The 24,519-nt window shown below is 40.7% G+C and overlaps 1 protein-coding gene across 4 annotated transcripts; it reads right to left on the bottom strand.

The window, feature by feature from the left end:
* Positions 1 to 294: 294 nt before the first annotated feature.
* LOC134537846 (histone-lysine N-methyltransferase SMYD3) lies at positions 295 to 23,472 on the bottom strand. Of its 4 annotated transcripts, none has more exons than XM_063378721.1 (9): positions 23,265 to 23,472; positions 17,050 to 17,221; positions 14,473 to 14,542; positions 12,796 to 12,923; positions 10,877 to 11,053; positions 9,730 to 9,909; positions 5,549 to 5,663; positions 4,517 to 4,685; positions 295 to 1,049 (listed from the first exon to the last, which is right to left on the bottom strand). In XM_063378721.1, the coding sequence occupies exons 1-9, from the start codon at positions 23,372 to 23,374 to the stop codon at positions 824 to 826; spliced, it is 1,347 nt and encodes a 448-aa protein (XP_063234791.1). In that variant the 5' UTR covers positions 23,375 to 23,472; the 3' UTR covers positions 295 to 823. The 4 variants fall into 4 exon arrangements, with proteins under 4 accessions (XP_063234791.1, XP_063234790.1, XP_063234788.1 ...); XM_063378720.1 differs by having other exon boundaries at positions 4,517 to 4,679; positions 5,537 to 5,663; positions 23,265 to 23,458; XM_063378718.1 differs by lacking the exon at positions 23,265 to 23,472 and having other exon boundaries at positions 4,517 to 4,679; positions 5,537 to 5,663; positions 17,050 to 17,410.
* Positions 23,473 to 24,519: the final 1,047 nt, after the last annotated feature.

Below are 24,519 nucleotides of genomic sequence, written 5' to 3'. Positions count from 1 at the left end.
CCTGGAACACCACCACAGCCAATGTGCGCAGAACCAGATCGCAGATGACGGTCACTTGGGCGGAGCTTGTGAAAGGGGAGGGAGCGGCACGACGAATAAGGGATAAAGAAGGTAAAGTATGTAGGGGAGAGGGAAGCCTAAGATGTACATCAAGTTCTGTCCCTGCCCGAACATGCCCGAATATTCACCTTCGGCCAACCTCGGGTTTATTTATATATATTTATATTTCTCTGTTTATTTTAATGTAGCTATACTAACCGAACTAACCGTCCATAGTGTTCTAAAGTGTTTTAATGTAGCTAACCTAACCGACCACTTTTAATATTTGAATTCATTTTTCCTGCGCAAAAATAAAACAAATCCCGAGGTTGGCCGAAGGTGAATATTCGGGCATGTTCTGGCAGGGACAGAGCTTGATGTACATCTTAGGCTTCTCATCAAAGTACGCTCAGTGCGCAGTACGTGCTCCTTGCAAAGATTGAAGACTCCGATTACGAAAGGCGTGGAAAGAGAACACCGATACCCTTTTTAGACTACGAAGAATGTAGAATGAGAAAACTGATACCTTTTTACGAAGAACTTGGAACGAGAAAACTGATACCTTTTTACGCTGGTGATGACGGCACAGAGGATGTGTAACCTGTAACGAGAATGCTGATACCTTGTTGCTTCCTGGGACAGCTACTGCTGTAGCTGATACAGAAGTATCAGCTACTTGTAACAGGTACATTACTGTATCAGTAACTGGTTGGAACTGATACCGAAAATTGCTGTAACAACCCACCTCTAGTTCACAGCAACGAGGAGGACATGCAACAAGAACCTAAGGTGCGACAGTCGAGGAAGCGCACTCGGCCCGGCACTGGCGCCACAGGGCCGACAGCTCGCCCGTGTAGAGGCCGTGCTGGCGGCCGTGCGTGAGCGCGACCACGCCCTGGGCCTCCGCCAGCAGGCGCGAGCACTCCGGCGCGCGGCCCAGGTACAGGCTGATCTTCGCCAGCTTCAAGAGGAACACCCCGAACAAGGGGTGCCTCGCCCCGTAGTACCTCCTGCAACACACCCTCCACTGCCTGAGAAACTAGCAGACACCTGCACGACACTCCACAAAAAAAATTAAAGTTCAGTCAAACAAGTAAAACTACAAACAAATCCACCCGAATTTCCACGCCTACACTCGCTATAAGCAAGTTGCACAGAATGCAATATTTCCGCACCACCTCCCGTGGTTGGTGCTGCTGTTTCAGTATAATATGTAAAAATTCCAAAAGATCATTAATTTACATCCATAATGTAGTTTATGATTATGCAACTGAGCATACTAGAAATATGATTGACTGCAACAATCCAAGAGCATTCTCAGGTTATTTTATTTTCCTTAACTACATATTTATCATTAATCAGTGCTTGAATTCAATTTTTTTTCCACTTATAAAACCTATTTTTTAACCAAAGCCTCCCAAAGTTTTGCAGTTTTCTGGATCAATGTTTCAATTTCTGATGCAACAACCAACTCTTTTTGTGTCCAGGTTATGAAATACAAGCACTGGGTAGTCAATTGAAATGTACCACAACGTTATGAAAAAATTAGAACTAAAATGGATCGTAGAGTACATAATAAAAAGAACAACTAGCTACATTACTATTGTAATACCCCAAGTGTCTTAAAGAATAATTAAATAAGTAGGTAAAAAGATTTGGAAACTCTGAATACTGGGGCCCACAATTAATAGCTATCAAAAGTCAACATCAGAGGCGACACTTGGAGTAAACAAAGAAAATTTAGTGACTCCCTGTGAACACTTGGGAGAAAAAGGATCGTTATTATAGATTAACTAAATAAAAACTACAGTTACATCTATAGACTTCCTTATTTTATTAATCATTGTTCTTTCTTTTTTTTATAGATTAAATTTCCTTTGTAACATCGGTTTTTCATGGATAAGTGATCTTACATAAATTCCTCACAATTACACTTATTATAGTATATTCCTTAACGTTATTTACGAGACGGCCGGCCCTGAATGTATAACAAAAATTACAATATTTAAAAACATGAATGAAATTAACATCGGTAACTTTAAAGGTTGTACATATAGACCTTGCAAAACATAATATAAATTTCCTCTCCTGGAACTGCTTTAACTGTCCGCTGTCTTAACTGGGTTACACTATTTTTGATTCATGAATAAAATGATAGAATTATGCGGGTATCACCCGGGGCTGTAGGTAGACGGTGATCGAGGTAGTAGGCCTAAAGATGGTGGATTCTGCTCAGGAACCGACTCCAGTGGGTCCTGGCAGAGGATTTTGGTTGCTCCAAACTTGGAACCCTGTCTGAAACAGAAGTCCAAATTCCAAAGAATTAGACCTGTTTCCAGACAGTATACTTAAATGGCGCAAAAGGCCAATAGAAGGAAATTAAAGGGGGGGATGACATCAAGACTTACCAAAACAGGGTGTTGGTCCTGGCGCTCAGGAGAGGGCGTCTCATCTCCGAAAACCCGAACCACTTTGCGCGGTAGACACGAAAGTCATCATGATTAATTAAAAAATTTATATATATAAAAAATACTAAGTTTCTCTACTTTTAACTAAACTACTGACTGGCTAAACTTAATTTTTTTGATAGGGACTTCATCCCTCTAGTCTGAGTAGACTACATAATATACGATGCGATATCGATGATTTGCCGAAGTTCGCAGTTACAAACGGTACCAGTCAGTCAGGAGGCGCGCACCGAAGTCCCTTCAGAGCGGGATATCATCAGTATATCATAAGCGCGGGGTCTCTAGAGAATGGGAGGGTGAGCCGAAAATTACCGAGCCCACCCGAAGGTGTCCGGCATAAAAAAAATTAGATCTTACTGGAGTGACGGCGCGACTGAGGCGCTATCTTTTGGTGGCGAGAAGAAGTACTAATAAATCGACTTGTGGCCGACGAGGGTGTCAATGCTAGTGGGTAATGGATTAACCAGAGGTGCCACCTAGCGACCTGAGACATAAGGGGGAGAAAGGTTGTCGTTACCTCCGCGCGAGCGCTGGTGTCGGCGCTGCCGACACCCACAAGTGGCGTTAGTGACCACAGCCGTCGCTAGATGTCGTTAAAGTCCAGAATCGTCTCTGCGGTTGTCAAGCCTGAGATGGCCTTGAATTCGGTTAACGTCCCCGTGCGGTCGTCGCTCCTTGCTCCACTTCTGAGAAGAAAGGGTGGGGGAGCAGGGTGGGGGGGGGGGGGGAGGATGGCTTCAAAAAACGCATGGTCTGTGGGACGCAAGGCCCACGGGATCCTCCTGTCGTGTCTTGCTGCTAGTGAACCTTATACCGATTCGTGACAGAGTTAGCAGGGCTCAGCACTGCTTCACAAGCTGCTGTAGGCAAAAGTAGTCACACGAAGAAATAAAGTTACCGGCCCCCGACGTGCCTGGAGGCGGGAGAAATATTAGCCAGAATGCTAAGCTAGCATTAGGCTGGGAAAGAAAATCAGCTCGCCTCTGAGAACAGAGGCTGAGGGTCTGGCCGTCAAGAAAATAAGATGAGAAAAAATATATATTTCCAAAAATATTTAAGATTACAAAATTTTAAATAAAATGTGCCTAAATCCCTAACACACGGCACACTATATATGTCATACAGACATTCAAAACCACAACAGTGCAAACCATACTGCAAATTGTAACAAATACCCAGACAAACAGTAAACAAAATTAAAATGAAGAACCAAGGTAAAATGATGGGAGTGGTGCAAAAGACTAAGCACACAAGAGTGAATCACGTGACCAAATGAATGCAGCACTCACGAATGATGAGTAGGAACATTCCGAATCCATGTTATTGTTCTGTGCTAGGCTGGTGCCAACACATCCAGTTCGACTCCTTTCGCAATCGGAGCCAAAGTGACCAACACGATCGATCACCTCCCACAAAGGTGATCTGTGTTACCAGTGAAGGCGTGCCCAGATGTTTAGCAAGAGGAAACATGGTGGATGCTGTTGCGACCTGGTAAGTTTCCTCTGAAAGTTCCTGTTTCCCCACCTAACCACTTGTCTGTCTCTGTGCCCTCACTGGTGGTAAATGGAGCCAAAATCTTACGGTCTTACAAAGTGAACGCTGGCGAAACCTTCCGACATGCTCTAAACGAATGTACAACAACTTTTCTTAGCAGCCAAAAGATAGTAGCACCAGTCTGTAACAGACCAGTAAGAGTTTAAAGATGACTACCCAGCTACCAAACCAAAGATATACTCGTTGGTGGACTAGCAGGAACCATGTAAATGGCACCTCGAGTTACGCTTGGGCTTGATCTACCAGATATTCTTGCGATGTCCGAGCTATACTTGGGCATGGTTCTCAAAATGTTAATTAGTAGTTCTGCCACTGACGGCCCGTACAGAACACAAACTGTTATCATAGGTGCAATCATCCCATTTGCATCACAGCAGAGTGATGACTGACAGTTGAAAAGCAAACAGTGCACACGACACGCTGCAACGGTGGCAGGCGGGAGGAGCGACCGGCACCTGTAGGCAGGCAGCAGCCGCGTGCCGTGGCGAGCCGCGTCCTCCCACTGGCCCAGCGCGATGCAGCTCTCCAGGGCCAGGTCGAGCACCTTGGCACGGAGCAGGTCCAGCTCGTGGAACAGCCCGCGCTGCTTCCTCAGGCACACCGCGCACACGTCCAGGTCTGCCGCTGCCGGTCAAGGACGCCCGCGCTCGGCACACACGCACGCTCGCACAGGACTCCACCACACCACAATAGGTAGTTTCAACTTACGCACAACTTGCGATTTGTTTACAAACAGTGCTTTCATCGATTATATCAGGAAAGATAAAATAGGGTTGCTTTTTTTACAATTTCTTCCGTAAAAACTTGTGCCCTTTGGTTTACCTGTGTTGTTGTTATGTAGTGAGAACTTGTACTTTACACCCGCAATGCTTGCATGCCTTTAAATAGATCAATTTAAACTTAATATAAATATAAGTATATTAAAGTTATTTTAGAATTCACATCTGCGGTAAATAGAAAAAAGAAATTAATGAGACTGGTTTTTGTTTGGTTTACGGATATTGCCATATTTACTTAGTTCTGAATTTGTAAAGAGGTGAAATTATTTACTTCTTCTAAGCATACCTTTAACCATAGTAAATGAAAGTGTTAGTTTAAACGATGGCCTGAACATAGTTAAAATGAAACAGGTGTGTGTTTAACAATTTTTTAAATTGTCTACCTCATTAAATAAAAATGAGGTAAGCGTGATTTAATCAAACAGAAGGTTTAAAATCAGATACTAGGTCTATACTAAAAATTAAAAAGGCCAACAGATATATATTTTTAAAAACTTTCTTAAACAATTATGTTATGAAATATATCTTTTATGCACATGACAATAAATTTATTGTGTGTATATATAGAATTAATCACATACTTTTCTTTCAATGGTAAGTTTTTAGCTAAACTCTGTTATTGCGCGATGGAAGCCACAGGTTTTTAGCTTGTTTACAATAAAAATGAAGCTAACAACTAAAAGTATAAAAGGATACAAGCAATGTTACTCATGTTTTTAAGTTGGTCTTGCGTAAACTCTGCAACTTCCAGGTATTCTTGGTAAGTATCATTACTTACGGCCTCTCCACACACAGGGCAGGACAAGTCGTTATGTCCAGCATCCTAAAAAAAAAAGAGTGTACTATTGGTGTTTAAAAATAGTCACAAAATGACGGAACTTAGTTTAATAAGAACGAAATAAGCAAAAGTGAGGCTTCAACAAGCTAAACAATAATAAGTTTAACTGATAAATTCATGACACAAATAAATGCACACAGCCAACATTAAAAAAAAAAATGGTTTTCATACAATTAGAAAAAACATATGTATATTGAAACTGAAAAAATGTGTCCTACTAAATTTTAGGACTGAAGTTTAAAATGTTTTAGTCAATATGTCATACAAAGTTATACTTTGTAAAATTTAATACATACAAAGTTATGCTTGTAACATATTTGCATTGCCTTACATTACCTACCACAACTCTTTCAAATAAATATTTGAGATCTAAAACATTAGTAATTATTAATCAAAGTTGAGAGATAGTGTATCCACAGTCTCATTGGCATTCTCAGCACCTTCATTGCACTGTTTGGAAATCCTGTTCTCAGGTTCAAAACACACCTGTTGCAGTTTGAGTAACCGAGTATGCAACTTGGTTTTTTTTTAAACTGCCACCTGGCTGGACAGTCAATGTTGAGAGTTAGTGTAGAAACATGAAACTTAAAAAAAAACTTATAAAAATTTGAATGGCATCTGTTTATGAACAGCATTCAACAAACTACCCATATCATAATTACAGTATGTGTTATTCTCATGTTTCAGTTTCAACACACAGAATTTGGCGAGTGAAAATTCGTTAACACAGGTTTTATTATAGTCGTCCGGTACTCTGGCAGATGATAGGGTTGCCGCTAGAAGTTGGTAGTATTGAGTCGACAACAGAAGGACCACACGGGAGTTCAGAGCCTTGCGAACAGAACATGATGCACCACACAGCCCTTCTACACCTCCAACACCCTTCAAACTTCTATGGTTTCATATTGCATGTGAGGTAAACCCTTACTTGCTTTGCCGGAAGTTTCGATGGCGCAAAGGGCTCATCCAACCAACCATTTATCATTATGACAACTACAGGGACAACACACCAGAGGTTGCCCAGCGTATCCTAAACATGCAACATAACAAAGACACGTTACGGAGACAAGCTTCATCGTTGTTTCAACAACTCTTCATCCAGCACCATGGCTGGTAATACCATGTTACCGCCGGTCATCCACTTATGCCTACTCATCGGGCCTTGCAGCCAAGCGCTATTTTAAAACAAACTGTGTATCACGCACAACAAGCTCTCGGAGTGACTTCACTTGCATCACTCACTTAACTCACCACGCCCTCGCGGTGCTGTTACACTGACCACTTGCCATGACATTACTCATTATTTTTAAAAATTTATTTTTGTGTGTTTTTAGATTATTCAAAATGCATTTAATTTAATATGGAACAAATATACTCTTGTCAACTTGTTTATTTCTTAGAAATTATAGTTTTAATGGCTTAAAAAAAAACGAGTTGTATTTCTATACAACATTTCTTCCATACCATTCATAAGTTCTTACATAAATTAAATATATGACAGTTAATACAGTAACAGGGTGGCCACTCACCGGGAAAACCGGGAAAACCGGGATTTATCAGGGAAATCACGTTGATCGGGAATTATCAGGGAAATGTCAGGGAATTTTTTTAATAACCGGGAATTTTTTGTGTCATGTATATTTCCGCAGAGCTGCCAACCATTACGGATTTTCCGTAATTATTACGGATTTAACACAATATTACGGAATTATGGAACATCGCTGGTTTATTACGGAAACGAGGCTTTGTGCTGCTGGGTAACGGAAAAAAATTCCGTTTCTGGTGTGCGTGTTTCGTGAACGCAGTTCGAATACATAAATACATAAATGTGCGCATGTACTGTCGAAATAAGTAGATTAATTGTTGTGTTTTGTAATAGAAATGGTACGGTATTACGTCCGTTGTACGATACAACTAGTACATATTCTCGGTCTTTTCGTTTGTTAGCTACTTACATCACGATAATTTTTGTACGGTACTTTGGCTAACCTGTCTTGTGTTATTTACTTTCTTGAATTTGAAAGCCATTTTTTTCATCAAAGTGTTTTTGTCGTGTGTACAGACGTGAAACCTGTTTATGTTGTTCGATAGTGTTGTGTTCTTCAGTGCCGGTTGTAGAAATGAAGCGTGTAACAGAACCATGTGTATCTGGGGCAAAAAAAAAAGAACGTTATTCTTCAGAACTTTCGACAAACTATATAAAAGAATGGCCATGCTTGTCATCTTCAAATGTTTTGGAACGCCACGCTTTTTGTAATGTATGCACGTGTGACTTTTCAATTGCGCATGGTGGAAGGGATGACTGAGGACGGCATATTAAATCAAAGAAACATGCAGAACATTTTAAAGCCGTGACGAGCAATAAATCTATATCGTCGTTTTTCGCTACATCTGAAGAAACGAAAGTAACAAACGCAGAGTTATTGTTTACAAGTTTTTTGGTAGAACACAATTTACCGATAGCAGTAGCCGATCATTCGGGTAATTTGTATAGAGCTATGTTTCCGGACTCAAAAATTGCACAGAAATACAGCTGTGCTAGAGCAAAAACATCTGCCTTAGTGGAGTATATGGCTGGTGAAACTAAATTGAAACTGTTGAATCTTTAGTAAGTGGACCATTTGCTTTAGCTACAGATGGGAGTACTGATTGTAATACAGTGAAGATTTATCCATTAGTTGTTTCATTTTTAAATCAAACACAAGGTAAAATTTGCACTGTACTGTTATCCCTTGTTGAGAGTACTGAGACTAAGAATATTTCACAACTAGAAATGTTACACTTCAAAAATGAATTAAAGAACAGTTATCAAAAGTTGCGTGAAAAAATGTTTGAGCGCTCGCCACTGAAATACCCCATTACATAAAACAAAACACAGACTGCAGGTCATTGAACAGGACGCTATAATGTAAAGTGACATATTTAAAATGTATTTGTTATTTAACGAACTTCCGTATGTATATAATGAAGAAAATACAGCAGGGTGCTAAAATATGAGTAATCTCTTTCTATAATATTATATTTTTTCATCAAAAGTATGTTTTTTTTGTAATTGTAAATATCAGGGAAATTTTGAATTTTTAATCAGGGAAATCAGGGAAAAATCAGGTGAGTGGCCACCATGAGTAAGGAAATAATAATTTGGTTCTTAATGACACTTAACACCCATACCAACTCTGTCAGGGTAATAAACGTGCTGTTGTTATATGCACATCTTTATCACCTAGTCATCAAACTCTTTATTCTCGTAATGTGTTCTTGCTGCAAGACAGTGCTAATAAGATGCTATCGGCCACTTTAACTAAGAGCCAACAAGGATTCTCGAGCTCACCCAGACTTCCCGCCTCTACATAACATGTTGCCTGGTAAACCTCCAACACTCGACCCATCCTGCCCTCGCCTTCTGGAAAGTATGTCTGCTCCACCCGCAGTGTCTGCCAGGTCAACCCCAGAGCGGAACTCCCTTAGTTAGCACTCGCCTGGTGTGAGGGCGTGGCCACCCCAAGATCCCAGCAACCAGCACTACAGCAACAGTCTGCATGCTGCAAGCCAGTTTGTCTTTTCAAACTTGAGACTTGTACATCCATCCGGGACCAGAGACAAGTGTATTTCTGGGAGTGAAGAGGAAAGCCATGTGGCGGACATTTGCTTACACGTGCACCGGCCAGCTGTTCTCGACTGCGACATGCATGTGCTTTCAGGCTGATCAGTGTTGTAATGAAAATAAGGTTCTGTAACATTATACTACATTTAAATTTACTAACGTAAAGCATAATTCACTATTATATTTTTTAACAGCCACAATGATGAAATAACAGAAGTAAGAAACATAAAGACCAGATCACTGGAATCGTGAAAGAACTTGTAAACTCTCTCTGGAGTTATTCCTAAGTCACAGGAGCAGAGATCTAGCACCCACTGCCTGAAACCTTTGCAGCTACCATGTTTACCCATTAATTATTATTTACTGTTATTGGAAGTGGTTACATGTAAAAGGTTAGAAGCTTGCAGCTTACAGTTAGAAAAATAATCCAAAACAGACAAAACAAACCTCTTTTGTTACTGGAACAGGAGACCCACATTTTGTATTCGGACATAGAATTGCAGACATTGATTTGATTTCTTCGATGTCTTTACATCTAGAGCATCCACACAGGAAATAGTAGGTTTCTTGTAGCTCCTTTTGCCTGTCTTTGGGGAAATTCATCACATCAATGTATGAAATGAAGATCTGAAATGGCAAAACAAATTACGTATTAATATTGGTACCAGATATTCTTAGATTAACGTGTGACATATAAACATGTATAAAAAACCAAGCCTATGGATTAAAATTATATTTCAGTGGGAAGTTTTTAAACCTGCATTATTTGGTTTGAAACAAATAACCCAGCATTGATCACACCACTCACATTTAAATTCTTCGGAAGAATTTGAGCTTTTGAAAACCCCTTAAAAATGGAATTTAGAATTTCATTTGATGTGACTTATTTTTTCTTAGCTAACCAGGATAACTTCTATATTGTGTTGTTACAAGGCGGGCAGTCTGCCTAGACATGCGGACACCCCCCCCCCCCCCCTCCCCCCAAGATGCATGCGTGCTGCGCCGGGCATGCATCATCGAGTACAGTTTGTCAGTCAACCCCCGCCCTCACTTCGGTGCGTGCTCGAGAAGCAGCGTCGCGTGCCACCGTGCCTCACCACGCATCACTGACTCGTCGACGATGCCTGTGGGCATCTAGAAAGATCTAGGCCGCCACACTTGCACAATGCAATTTGGCAGGCTACCAGATATTTTGTTTCGGTAGGCATTCAAGGAGGGCGTATGAGACCCTGACAGTTTCCGTAAACCATGATTCTGTGAGCTGTTTGACTGCAAGGATTACTGCAGCATAGTGAGAGACTCCTAGAATAGCATACTGTAATTACAAAAAAACCTGGCACTGAGGTCAACACAAGTTTGTGTGAGATATCAGGTGCAGACATCTCATTATTTTATAAAGTCTAAGTCAAGGAATCTTTGTCAAATAAAGTATAAACTTTATTGTGCCACTAATTGGACCCAAGGTTAGTTTTAAAATGACAATCTTATCAGGATACGAGTTACCTACCGGTTTTCAAAACGATTTTCAATTATTTTTTTAACTGAAAATTAATTTAATCTGAAATGATTGAGATGAAACCTCCACAGGGCACACCTTGCTCCAGTCCAGAGTTGGTATCTCCTTCACGGCTCGGATGTTGATGGTAGTTCCATTGAAGACAGCCACCGCGTTGGGATCGCACGAATGGTCCACGACAGATGCTCCCAGGTAGATCCCCGTCCCGATGCTCAGCATCTCCGCGTCAGAGATGTTGAAACTGTTCACGCACATCTGCAGCCAACAGACAAGCCAGAGTCACTCTGTCGCCAAGGGTCATCTGGAACTTTCACAGGAGAGACACTCATATCTGGCTGGGCAGAAAAATGCCAGAGAGACTGACAAGAAGGTACTAAAAGGTTTTTTAAATAATTCATTAAAACTTACTTGTTAAAATACTCAAGTATAATTTAGATGGTATATTTTCATTAGCCTTGAAATAAAATATTAAAATCACGCCAGACATAAACAGAAAACAAAATAGTAACACTTAAGAACCTGACTAACATATTAGCCTACTGCGCGACACAGTCATCCAGTTCAATCACTTGGATGCTACTGTATGTACATATTGTTAGGAGCTTATGTGGAAAGAACTGGGTTCATAAGGGATAGCCCAATTAAGATTTATTACAGTTTTATTAATTACTAATATTTCAATTACTAATGATAATGAATAATTGTACTTATGTCTGATCACCAATCACTTGCACTGAAAAATGTTTATTCGCGCTCCACACTGGAGCTAGGCTCAACAGTGATTCGTCCCTTACCCCGTGCCTGTTCGCACACACACAGCTTCGCGCCACTCAGTCGCACTCTCGCAGTCCTGTCACTCCACGTCATGCCACTCTCGAAGGGGTCTCTCGCCCTCTTTGCAGAGGTCGCACTTCCCAACACTCGCAGAACTCTCCGAGCACTCGGAACTGTCGCAGAAGCCAGCGTTGCTGCTTATATACCCTGGAGTCTTCCTCTAATGAACAAGAGCGGCTGTGACAAGTCATGATTTTATATTTATATTAATCACTGATCAACTAATAGACTTTTTCAATTGTTTAACTTTCACGAATTGAAAAATATATAGAGCGCATACTTTTTGCATAATTAGCTGCCAAAGTTACATTTTTAACGTTTTTGGGTTGTATAAATAAGGAGAATTTAATTTATTGCAGAACTGAAACATTTTAGGTTTAACTGCAATGCTACTGGCTACTTCATATGGTTTGCATTTCTATCACAAAAACCCATTTCATGTTTCTTGGCTGTCAAAATAGTAACAAATTTGAGAATTTTGAAACGCCAGGTAAAATTAATTAATATTTTCTGAAAGAAATTCAAACCAATTTATGAAGTAGCCAGTGGCATTGCAGTTAAACCTAAAAAGTTTCATTTTTTCAATAAATTAAATTCTCCTTATTTGTACAATCCAAAAACATTAAAAAAGTAACTTTGGCAGCTAATTATGCAAAAAGTATGCACTGTATATATTTTTCATTTCGTGAAAGTTAAACAATTGAAAAAGCTATAAATTCATCTGTAATTACTGTAAATATAAAATCTTGAAATGAAATGGGAGGCACCCCACTAAAGACCATGCTGCATGTCTTAGCTATGCAAAGTATCTCCCCTCTTCACAGTAAAACAGTGGCATATAAGGAGTTTGTCTGTATTTAGCAGGGATGTCAATCATTGGTTTGTTTTATTAGTGTGACCTCAAGCCCGGCGGTTTCTGTGTATTTTTATGAGATAATCATTCTGTATTGTATTCTTAATTCTAATATTAAGAGCAGTTATATGAAGCAGGGTCTTAATTAGACTGTAAATGTTACTGTTATCAAGTATCTTTTAAGAATGGTTTCAAATTTTGAAGATAGAAATATATATTTTACCAAATACATTATGCAAGAATAAAAACACACAAATCATATTTACTACATACTTATTCCGAAAAGTTACTTACGTGAAAATTTACTTACACGGCCATATATTCCCAAAAGCTCTGCAGAATTTGGCACATTTTCTTCACCTAAAAACTCAGTGAGCACTGCGAATAATGATGCAAAATGTTCCATTTTCTTCTCATCCTGTTTGATATCAGAGTAATCTGAAAAAATAAAAAAACAGTCAATGTTGATTAAACAAAATAATAAATTTTACTATTATTATCGTTACATTTGCACCATACAATATTAAATAATTCCTTTGTTGAAAAATGCAATAGGTGAAAAGCATACCATCTCCTGTTGCATAAATACATGTCTGCAATAAGCACAAGTGAAGCAAGGCCACGGTCCAAGAGATCACAGCCTCATCTAACGCAGGGGTGCTCTGGGTTTGATTCCTGGCAGAGTCGAAACATAGCAGACGTTGCTGCGAGCCGATGGGTTACTCAGTGTACTCCCGTGTCCCCAACCAAGTCTTCCTTTAATACTCCATCCCCAACTCTTCACCCAGCATCATCTACAACTACTATGTCCACTTGCATCATCTACAACGACCATGTCAACTCGCATCATCTACAACGATCATGTCAACTCGCATCATCTACAATGACCATGTCAACTCGCATCATCTACAACGACCATGTCAACTCGCATCATCTACAATGACCATGTCAACTCGCATCATCTACAACGACCATGTCCACTCACATCATCTACAATGACCATGTCCACTCGCATCATCTACAACGACCATGTCAACTCGCATCATCTACAACGACCATGTCAACTCGCATCATCTACAATGACCATGTCAACTCGCATCATCTACAATGACCATGTCAACTCGCATCATCTACAACGACCATGTCAACTCGTATCATCTACAACGACCATGTCAACTCGCATCATCTACAACGACCATGTCAACTCGCATCATCTACAACGACCATGTCAACTCACATCATCTACAACGACCATGTCAACTCGCATCATCTACAACTACTATGTCAATGATATGTTAGGATTAATTAATTAATTCATTCATTCAAGTTAAATTTACGAATTACATAAGATACAAGAAATACTAAGAATTTTCGAGTTTTTCCTATAAGTGAATTGTATGTTAAGTTTCAGCAATCAAATTTTAAAACAAAATACTATGCCACTCTCTCTAAAAAGGGTAGAATTACAAGAAAAATCCTCTCTATATACTTTATAATAATAGTGATATATGTTCTCAAGTTTCTTTGGAATTTACAACATATATTTCCTATGAATTCTTATGGTTTTCATACACAGACATCTAATAAATGGCAGTCGATTATACAACTGCACGTAACTAAGCTAACATGTCACTGAATATGATAAAGAACATTCAGATATTTAAAATATCAAATAATCATTGTGTCTTAATTACTGGTGAAAGTTAATCTCGAATGATTATAGGTGTAAACTCTAATGTGTTATTGAGCATAACATAATTAAAGCACATAATAAATACTGACACTACAAATGACAATTTGTGTTTTGTAAATGTTTTTTTTAATATCAACAAATAATGCAATATTTGCCCAGTTCGAAATTGAAAATCTGATTTCACGTTCAATAGTAGTAACATGAAAGCAAGCAAGTGAAAAAATTTACGTTGTGACACTTCACAAATAAAGTGAATGCTAGGCAGAGACTGGACTCCTACAAAACAATACTTACGAGACATCAGATCCCTGAAGGTTCGGAACTGAGTCTTGGAGTAGAACTTCCTCTCCATGTCTCCGCCCCTCTGGAAACAAACTAACGTAAATAGTTACACCTTCTAAGAATGGCATGCTAGCTTAGCAACGAACAAAAAGTCTTGGAACACTACTAACTTTAAATGTATGTGTGTGATAAAGGAATAAGGAAGATCGTTAGAGAAGCCCACATAAACAACAAGACCCTGTGCACAGTGAGCCGTGCTAGCCATGCACACATCGCACAGACTGAGTGTGCACTTCTTTAATGCACCCATGCTGTTACAAGCAAAGATCAAAGAAATGGTTTGAACGGATATTTAGGATATTACTGGAAGTTTAAGCTCTACTTTCATTTATTCTTGAATGATTTGGTCATTATGTTATGTAATGTTTTCCTGGATGAATTCAATAGATTTATTTATTTACAATTGTGACATGCATACCAACACCCTTTGAAGAAATTGCAAAGGTGTGCACGAAACATACAAAGAACAAAAATAATGTTTAATATAAATACATTACCCATAGGTAGAGAGAGACCTGCAAAATTCGCGGTTTCTATGGCCTTCAGGATAGACTGCACATACCCCTGTACACTCGGGCAAATAATGCAAGTTCATTGGTTGCCGACTTGTAAGTCGTCTCAGCTTGTTTGTCTGTGATTCAATCCTTCTTTGATTGAGGGTTTATAACTGGTTGAGATTCATCCAGATTTACAGTAAGCCAATAGCAAAATTATCTAAGAGGTATATGTGTTTGAATTCTAGCCTATCACCGAATGAATCCGCGAATTTTGCAGGTCTCTACCCATAGGACACAACAATGGACACAGACACAAATAAACATTCATAAAATCAAAATCTACTAAAATTGATGGAGAGTAAAGTAGATTTACTCTCAGAATATGCAATAATAATAATATGAGCTGTGATTGGAAAGTTTTAAGACAGATGCCACTATGGTTCAATAGGAGTGGCTATGCTTACCTGCTAGTTTTGTCCTAATCATGTTCCAGTAATATTTGTTCAGAAGAGTGTGGTATCCTTGTGAGTGAAAATGTGGTTTTGGTTCTTTGTGTATAATTTATTTTGAAAATAAATGCACAAAACCCAAAAAGTTTTGATTAAATTTTGTTTCAAAATAAATAAATCAGCTTATGGGGATAAACGTTTGAAATGATCAAATGTATTTACCTGGTTCAACAGATTCGAAGATGGCCCCGAATCAGTCGAACAAGGACCCTGGTCCGGCCGGCACTCCAGCAAAAAACATTGTGACAGCCTAGTTTTAATGCACTGTGACCACAGATTTACTATTATAAAATGGCTGATGAACTAATTGTAAGTTTCTAAGATGAATATTTGAAAATGCCTCAAATGTCCACAAAATTAATTTTGAAATTGTTGCCGGACCAACAGAAACACGTACTTCAAGTGTACCAAGAACTAACTAATCAGTCCGAAACTGACCTAGATTTGTTAAATAGGGTAATTACAGGCGACGAATCATGGCTTTGTATGGTTCAGAAACAAAGGTACAGTCATCGCTGTGGAAGTGTCAAAGTTCGCCATGACTGCAAAAGGTAAGACAAAGTCTACAGAATGTGGAGAAAATGGTGGTCTTTTTTTTAGATTCTTTGAGAATCGTGCATCACTAATTTTACCCTATGGGGCAGACTGTCTAATAAAAATGATACAAAAGTGTCCTTCAGCATTTGCACAAAAAATGCACTCTCACAAGAAAGGAATGAGTCATCACCCATGACTTGCCCCGACACATCAAGCATTACCAATTACCACATTTTTGGCCAAATTAAAAATTTGCATGCTCCAACAACATCCCTATTCCTGTGATACAGCATGTGCAGACATCTGCCTGTTTTTCTAAATTGAATTTACTCTGAAAGGAAACCATCTGATTGAGAGATGTTAGATTTCTTGACACCCTTAAGAAAGACGATTACAAGTAATGGTTCCCAAAGCAGAAACACCTTTGGAGCCGGTACATTCAGTCAGAAAGAGACCACTTAAAAGAGATTCTACACAACAGACTTAAGTACTTACTGCCACTTTAAAATTACAACTTAGATCTCATAGGCATTAAAAACACTCAACATTTACTCTTTTTTAGGATAAATTTACAAGTTGCGCACAAAATAATTTTTAGCTTACAAGATAAATTGCAAAACAAATATCCTCTGAGCCACGTACATCTGACAGTTATGTTGGTGAACAGAACAGGTAGTGGTTTCGAGCCCAAACACTGATTTCTACACAGCAAACACAGTGCAATATGACTTAAAACAAAACAGGTAGTACTTCACTCATGAAAATATCAAACATCCTTCTCGCCAAATCCAATGATTTCCATTTATTAAATTCATGTTTATTGTCACATGAATTACACACTAACTGGAATTACAAAAAGTGTTTCTCTTATGATTATAAAAATAGAAAGTCATCCATACAGTGTTTACAAAAAAAAACATAAATAAAGATTATTTTAAAACTAAATACAGTAACTAGGAAAACTGATTGATAACAGGAAAAAGTACTTTCAGCTTGAAGAATATCCTGGCAAGAGTGCGTGCAGCATCCGGGACGATCCGGGGAGCAACCTTCTTCAAGTTAGCACACTCCGTCCTGTGGTCAGCCCAGGCTCTCTTCTGGCATTGGCGGCCGCAGTAATGCACATACTGGCAGCCTGAGCATTTCATGAGCTGGCACCTGTCACAACATGCAGTCAGGCCCTGTGTCACACAACACATAGTCACACACTCCGTCCTGTGGTCAGCCCAGGCTCTCTTCTGGCATTGGCGGCCGCAGTAATGCACATACTGGCAGCCTGAGCATTTCATGAGCTGGCACCTGTCACAACATGCAGTCAGGCCCTGTGTCACACAACACATAGACACACACTCCGTCCTGTGGTCAGCCCAGGCTCTCTTCTGGCATTGGCGGCCGCAGTAATGCACATACTGGCAGCCAGAGCATTTCATGAGCTAGCACCTGTCACAACATGCAGTCAGGCCCTGTGTCACACAACACATAGACACACACTCCGTCCTGTGGTCAGCCCAGGCTCTCTTCTGGCATTGGCGGCCGCAGTAATGCACATACTGGCAGCCTGAGCATTTCATGAGCTGGCACCTGTCACAACATGCAGTCAGGCCCTGTGTCACACAACACATAGTCACACACTCCGTCCTGTGGTCAGCCCAGGCTCTCTTCTTGCATTCACGGCCGCAGTAATGCACATACTGGCAGCCAGAGCATTTCATGAGCTGGCACCTGTCACAACATGCAGTCAGGCCCTGTGTCACACAACACATAGTCACACACTCCGTCCTGTGGTCAGCCCAGGCTCTCTTCTGGCATTGGCGGCCGCAGTAATGCACATACTGGCAGCCTGAGCATTTCATGAGCTAGCACCTGTCACAACATGCAGTCAGGCCCTGTGTCACACAACACATAGACACACACTCCGTCCTGTGGTCAGCCCAGGCTCTCTTCTGGCATTGGCGGCCGCAGTAATGCACATACTGGCAGCCTGAGCATTTCATGAGCTGGCACCTGTCACAACATGCAGTCAGGCCCTGTGTCACACAACACATAGTCACACACTCCGTCCTGTGGTCAGCCCAGGCTCTCTTCTTGCATTCACGGCCGCAGTAATGCACATACTGGCAGCCAGAGCATTTCATGAGCTGGCACCTGTCACAACATGCAGTCAGGCCCTGTGTCACACAACACAGTCACACACTCCGTCCTGTGGTCAGCCCAGGCTCTCTTCTGGCATTCACGGCCGCAGTAATGCACATACTGGCAGCCAGAGCATTTCATGAGCTGGCACCTGTCACAACATGCAGTCAAACCCTGTGTCACACAACACATAGTCACACACTCCGTCCAGGCTCTCTTCTGGCAGTGACGGCCGCAGTAATGCACATACTGGCAGCCAGAGCATTTCATGAGCTGGCACCTGTCACAACATGCAGTCAGGCCCTGTGTCACACAACACATAGTCACACACTCCGTCCTGTGGTCAGCCCAGGCTCTCGTCTGGCATTGGCGGCCGCAGTCTTGACTCGTCTCTCCTCCGCGACGGATGCGCTGGCGTCAACCGGTATGGGTCAGCTCGCTAATGGCACCGCTTTTACTTCCAAATAGCGTCTCGAGCGGTCGACAGCTCGAGGGGTCGCTGTTGTCCTGGCCGGTGGGAGTGGGTTTGACCTGTCTGGCAGTGGCGCTGCAGGGCAAGTAACCAGGCCTAAAAACGGGCTGTAAACTGCACGGCGAGGTTTCCCCTTTAGCCTTGCAGTCGGTGAGGAGATTCAGGCAACCCTGAGGTCTCCTCTGCCTGCTCTGAGGTTTCCACACACCGATCAGGAAGGTGATTGTCGCCTGAGGTGTCGGAACTATTGCCGGTTCTAGTATCCGAGACATGAGCCATCAAGCCCGCGGAAAGGGTGTGTGATGCGATTATATAGCCTCTCCTCATCAAGTGGCAACCCTCTGCCTCCACGTTGGCACCACTGTTGAGGGAGGATCGTGGTGACTAAGTTGGGAGGGTTCCCCAACCTCTGGTCATAGCACCTCTCTAACTAAAGAGGGCACTGCCGGGTCTAACTCTGCCTCAGTGCATCCTCAATTGCATGTATGAGACCGGAAATGGTGAAAGGGCTGAATCTGCGGGCAACAGCAGATGCGATAGAAACCTTTCCGGGGGGTTCGACGGCCGAGCCTCGGTGCATCGGTCCCAAAGGGCCCCATAGTGAATGGATCAGGCCCTATGGTAAAGGAGTTTGACTGGGTATGGTGGTTATGGTGTCGGGCGACCGGGCCTAAAAACGGGCTGTAAACTGCACGGCGAGGTTTCCCCTTTAGCCTTGTAGTTGGTGGAGGTACTGAGGTAACCCCCAGGTGCCTCCAACCTGGGCACTGTAGTTGCCATTTTCCAGCTGGGGTTGACGGCGGTCGTCGCCCGACGAGTGCAGTCGCATCCGGTCCTTAACCGGCTGTAAACCCGTCGGGCCGAGGTACGGCGGGTCGGAGGGTTTTCCGAGGCGACGAGGACACCTCGTGGCTGCACTCTGAAGCGTGATGGTCTGGTCAAACTACCGGCGAACAGTCTGCCGACGAGACCAAAAGTTGGTCGTAGTGCGGGGAGAATCCACCATGTTTGAATGGTGCCCCGCTGAGGTTTCCTCTAAGGCCCAGGATTCTTGTTGGGAAGGACTCGTACTTGGGAGTGGTGCCCCGAGTGCTTTAGGGGCAGGTATTAGGGTTCCCTAACCCTATGATGTGCCGGCGTGTTGAGCGACGAGAACTGTTCCGGTTACCAGCCTGGTCAGCTGGGAGAGGTTGGGTAGGCCTCCACCGGACCGCGGGTTCGCTGGGTGATTGAGGGGTCCCAGTGTGAGAGCGGGAGACTGGGGTAGGCGCCAGAAGTGATGACTCCAGAGGGCTTTGGGAGCATCCAACTTGCTGGTGAGCTGAGTGGAGTAGGGGGCCGGAGGTGGTGCATAAGCTGGGATGGGTAGCCTCAGCCTCTTTGCATAGCCAAAAGCTCTAACACTCTTCCCGGTTGCGTATGCGGCGTATCCGCATCCACGCCCGTGGGGGCCCCAGGACGGTAAGGCTAATCGGCTAAGAGCGCTGGGTTATCAAAGAAAAGGGGGGGGAAACCCCTGAAAGACTTGTCTTGTCTTGTTGTCCTGGCCCACTGTAGTAAGCCATATGTTGAGGACCCTTCTAATACTCCAGTTTTAATGCTAACCAGCGCCCACGTCTCGATAGAAACATTTGTTACAGGGAACACAGGGCCAGGTGTCGTCAACAGTATTTTATAACTAAATATATAGTCATTTTTAATAATCATGCCATGCAAATGCATTATATATATATATATATATATATATATATATATATATATATATATATATATATATATATATATATATATATATATATATATATATTATATATAAAATTCTCGTGTCACAGTTTTCGTTGCCATACTCCTCCGAAACGGCTTGACCGATTTTGATGAAATTTTTTGTGCTTATCCGGTATCTATGAGAATCGGCCAACATCTATTTTTCATCCCCCTAAATGTTAGGGGTTGTCCACCCCTAAATTTTTTTTTTTTTTTTCCAGTTTTTGGTAGGAAATCACCATGGCAACGGCTGTTGCTTTGTTGATGCTTCATTCGTCTCTATGGCAACGACTATTACATTGTTAGTGCAGCCCTCATCACCGTTGAAATTTTGGCGGGTACTTTAAATATCAAAAATTGCCCTTTTTTTCAAATAAATATATATTTTACATACTTGAAACTTCACAGTAATGTACCTTATGTTACGCAGGATGACATTTTCCGAAAATTAGATCCCATGGGTGGTTAAAAACAGGCAACAGTGGGTACTTTGTCTGCATGAGAACAGGATTTTGCATTGTTCATGCCTTCTGCGTCTCCATGGCAACGGGCATCGCGCGGCAGTGGCGTACCCACAAGGAGGGGCATGTATAATGAGCGGCGCAAGAGTGATCTGCCTGTAGACTGCCGTAGCGAAGTACGGGTACATCAGTTGTATGTTGCGTGCACGAGTCGGAAAACCATCGGTGCTATTTATTTTCTCTCCGGTACATTATACAGCATTGTAATAAATTTTCACTGAATTTTTTTTATTTACCATTACTGTAAATGGTAGATGTGGCTTAATTTTTTTCCATTAGTATAGCCGTGCGAAGCCGGGTCGGGCAGCTATATATATATATATATATATATATATATATATATATATATATATATATATATATATATATATATATATATATATATATATATATATATATATATATATATATATATATATATATATATATATATATATATATATATTTATATAAAAATAAATGCCAGGTAATTTTAAATAGCATAAAAGTATTATTTCAAACACTTTACTCCCACTAACTCTAATTCCTATAAAAATTATTAATAAAAAAATATATATAACTATCAATTTAAATTACTGTCACTTATTGGAAAGTTCCAAAAATGTTCTTTTGGCCATTCATAATCATGTAAAAATTCTGAGACCATTTACTTATACACTTGCCCACACAATGTTTCCGCACACATTCAGTTACATAATTCACTGGTAATATTAAGTTATGTAATATTACATTTAACTGCAGTTTTAACTTATAAGAGTCTATAGTGAAAGTCTTGTACCACTCTATTCAATGCTAAGGTTCGTTACTGCCCAATTCACAGACATAGCAAGTCCGTAACACTATAATTCGTTTTTTTGAATTTGTAAGTTTTTGCCCACAGCAGCTTATAACTATTCATGTGTCGACAACCTTACTTTGGTTGGCGACGCTGTAGTCCATTGGGATGTGTCGTAACTCATGGTAGGAGTTTCATGCCGTCCTCGCCGGGAGCTGGCAGCTCGGCCAATCACACTCGTTGCCGGCAACATCACATGCCCACTTGTCATCAGCCGGTCTCGTTACACACTGCCAACTGCCGTTCATTTTTTTTAGCTTCATTATTCGGCTCCACTAGGAAATCAATCCGAAAACAACCGAAGGAAGGAATTGGCAAGCTTGCGTGGCAAGCGCCAACATAAACCAGGAAATTAATATGGAAAATTATTTAAAACTAAAAAATAAATTAACTTAACATTTAAAAACAACAGGTGTAAAAAAGTTAATAAAAATTTTAATAACATATTAAAAAAATATATATAATTTAACGATCTTAACATGGGTTGCCAACCTACGGAGAAAGTTACCAGGTAACTGGTAACTTATTTCATAAGCTGGCACCTCTGAAAACTTGCAGTCAGGCCCTGTGTAACACAACACATATTCACAACCTCCATCCTATGGTAGACCCAGGCTCTCCTCTGGCAGATACGAAAATAGTGATGGGCGTATTGAAAGCCAGAACATTTCATGAACTGGGAACTGAGACAACACACAGTAAAGCCATGTCCAACACCACACAGTCTCCACACTGACCTGTGATCAGCCCAGGTAAAACTCTGGCATTCACGGCCGTAGTAATGGGCATATTGACAGCCAGAACATTTCATAAGTTACCACCTGCGACAACAAGCAGTCAGGCCGTGTGCCACACAACTCAAATGTCACACCCCACGTCCTGTGGTCAGCCCAGCGTACTGACAGCCAGAGCATTTCATGAGCTGGCAAATGAGACAACATGCAGTTAGGCCCTGTGCCACACAGTCAAACACTGTCCTGTGATCAGCCTAGTCTCTCCTCTGGCAGTCTTAGCTGTTGTAATGGGGAAATAAATGTAAACAGTATCATCCCGGCTAGATCAAATACACGGGATCTAGGTATTACCTTTAAAAAAAAAATCTCAACTGTGAAAACTTACCTACGTGGAAGGCATGTACATATTTTCTGTTTTAGAGCAGAAAAATGACTACATCAATGTACATTCTGCATGATATCACCTGACTTAGAAACATAAAATTGCTTAGAACAGAAAATAAAACAGTACAATTTGAAGAATTCATATTCTCAAAAGTTTTCCAAATCAGTGGGCATGTTAAACATTTGCTATACCTCATAACTTAAATATATGCTAAATTATTTACTGTCTAGTGTTGCATAATGGCATTTTCGTAAAATCATTTTTTACTTTGCAGAAAAGCCCTGATTTAAGAAATTTACAAATTTTTGAAAAGTTATATAGCTAAATTTACAGAATTATGAATATTCTTAAACAAACCTTTCAAAGCAAAATTCGCATCTTTCGCTTCTTAACTTAGATTGCAGAATGTGGACAAATGGCTCTTCACTCAACAAAACTGTTCCTGGCGTAACAACGGTGTTATTCATATTAAAATGTCTGTGTATTACTTATAAACAAAAATAAAAATTGAACCTAACCTAGTAGTATTTAGTTCTATCAAATTGGTTTTATCTTATATTTTTGTAAATGAATATTGGCCGACGTTGTGAATGCAGCCATAAGACAATTTGGCAGTGATGGGCACCATCGAATAAAAACTATCAACTAAATCGATAGTACGAATTTATCATGAATGCGACTAATTTAAAATGATTTGATTAAATTTTTGTAATAGTCGTAATCGCTTGTTCCCGGCCAATCGATGTAACTAAAAATAATTCTTCACTTTGAGCTGAATTTTAACGATTATACTTTTTAATTATGCTATTTCTTAAATCCACTTATCAATGTCGATATATTTTGAAAATAAAATTGTTGGTTGAATAATGTTTATAAATAAACTTACTCCAGGAACAAGTTTAGGTTTGCGGTAAAAAGTTTGCAAAACTTCAGCTGCTTACATAACCAGTTATTCTAACATGCCATGAAGTAAAAAAAAAACTTTTATTTTTTATTTTTCCACATAAGGGGTTTCTCATTCAGAACTTTTACTTAAATATAAGATGCGATTATTAAGGCCCGTCTACAATATCAATGTCCTAAACTGTGTCCGAAGGACGCACGTCGCTGATTGGACCATGTGACCCTCTGACTTCATGCGTCAAGTGGGCGAAGGTCCGAACCTACCTAGTCCGAAGACATTCGTCAATTTGAACTTTTTGTCCCAACCTGTGTACTTCGGACACAGAAAAAGAACAGAACACTCACGATATTTGAAATTCTGGTTCCCGTTTGAAAACGTGCTGTTTGTTTTTGTTACTGAAGGAAATGGAAGGTGTTTAAGTCAAGAAGAGCCACTTTTCCTTACTGAATAAATATATAATATTGAACTCCCACAACTTTCATAAGTTCAATCTCAAACTACAAAGCATCAAAACAATAAATAAAAACTTTGGTTTGGCACATTTACTGCGCTCTGGTACAACTTTAGAAATCAATACATTCGGACATCGGACATCGCAATTATTGTGGACAGGGCAGTTTTCGGTGAGACAATGTGACGTCACTCACATTCGGATAAGGACACGGACCACGCACAGGTTCGGACTATTATAGACGGGCTCTTATTTGA

Source organism: Bacillus rossius, chromosome 12 (assembly GCF_032445375.1).
Source record: "Bacillus rossius redtenbacheri isolate Brsri chromosome 12, Brsri_v3, whole genome shotgun sequence".
NCBI classification, from domain to species: Eukaryota; Metazoa; Arthropoda; class Insecta; order Phasmatodea; family Bacillidae; genus Bacillus; species Bacillus rossius.
The sequence above is the reverse complement of the archived record's forward strand: the minus strand, read 5'-3'. Positions and strand labels throughout refer to the sequence as shown.

Excerpts from the sequence above, each read along its gene's own strand:
- LOC134537846 (XM_063378718.1), bottom strand. The coding sequence starts at position 17,403 with ATGTGTTGTGTGACACAGGGCCTGACTGCATGTTGTGACAGGTGCCAG. Across the intron at positions 12,924-14,472 it reads CTTCAGGGATCTGATGTCTC|ATTACTCTGATATCAAACAG; the intron begins GTAAGTATTGTT and ends TTATTTTTTCAG. Across the intron at positions 11,054-12,795 it reads TTTTGGGAATATATGGCCGT|ATGTGCGTGAACAGTTTCAA; the intron begins GTAAGTAAATTT and ends TGTTGGCTGCAG.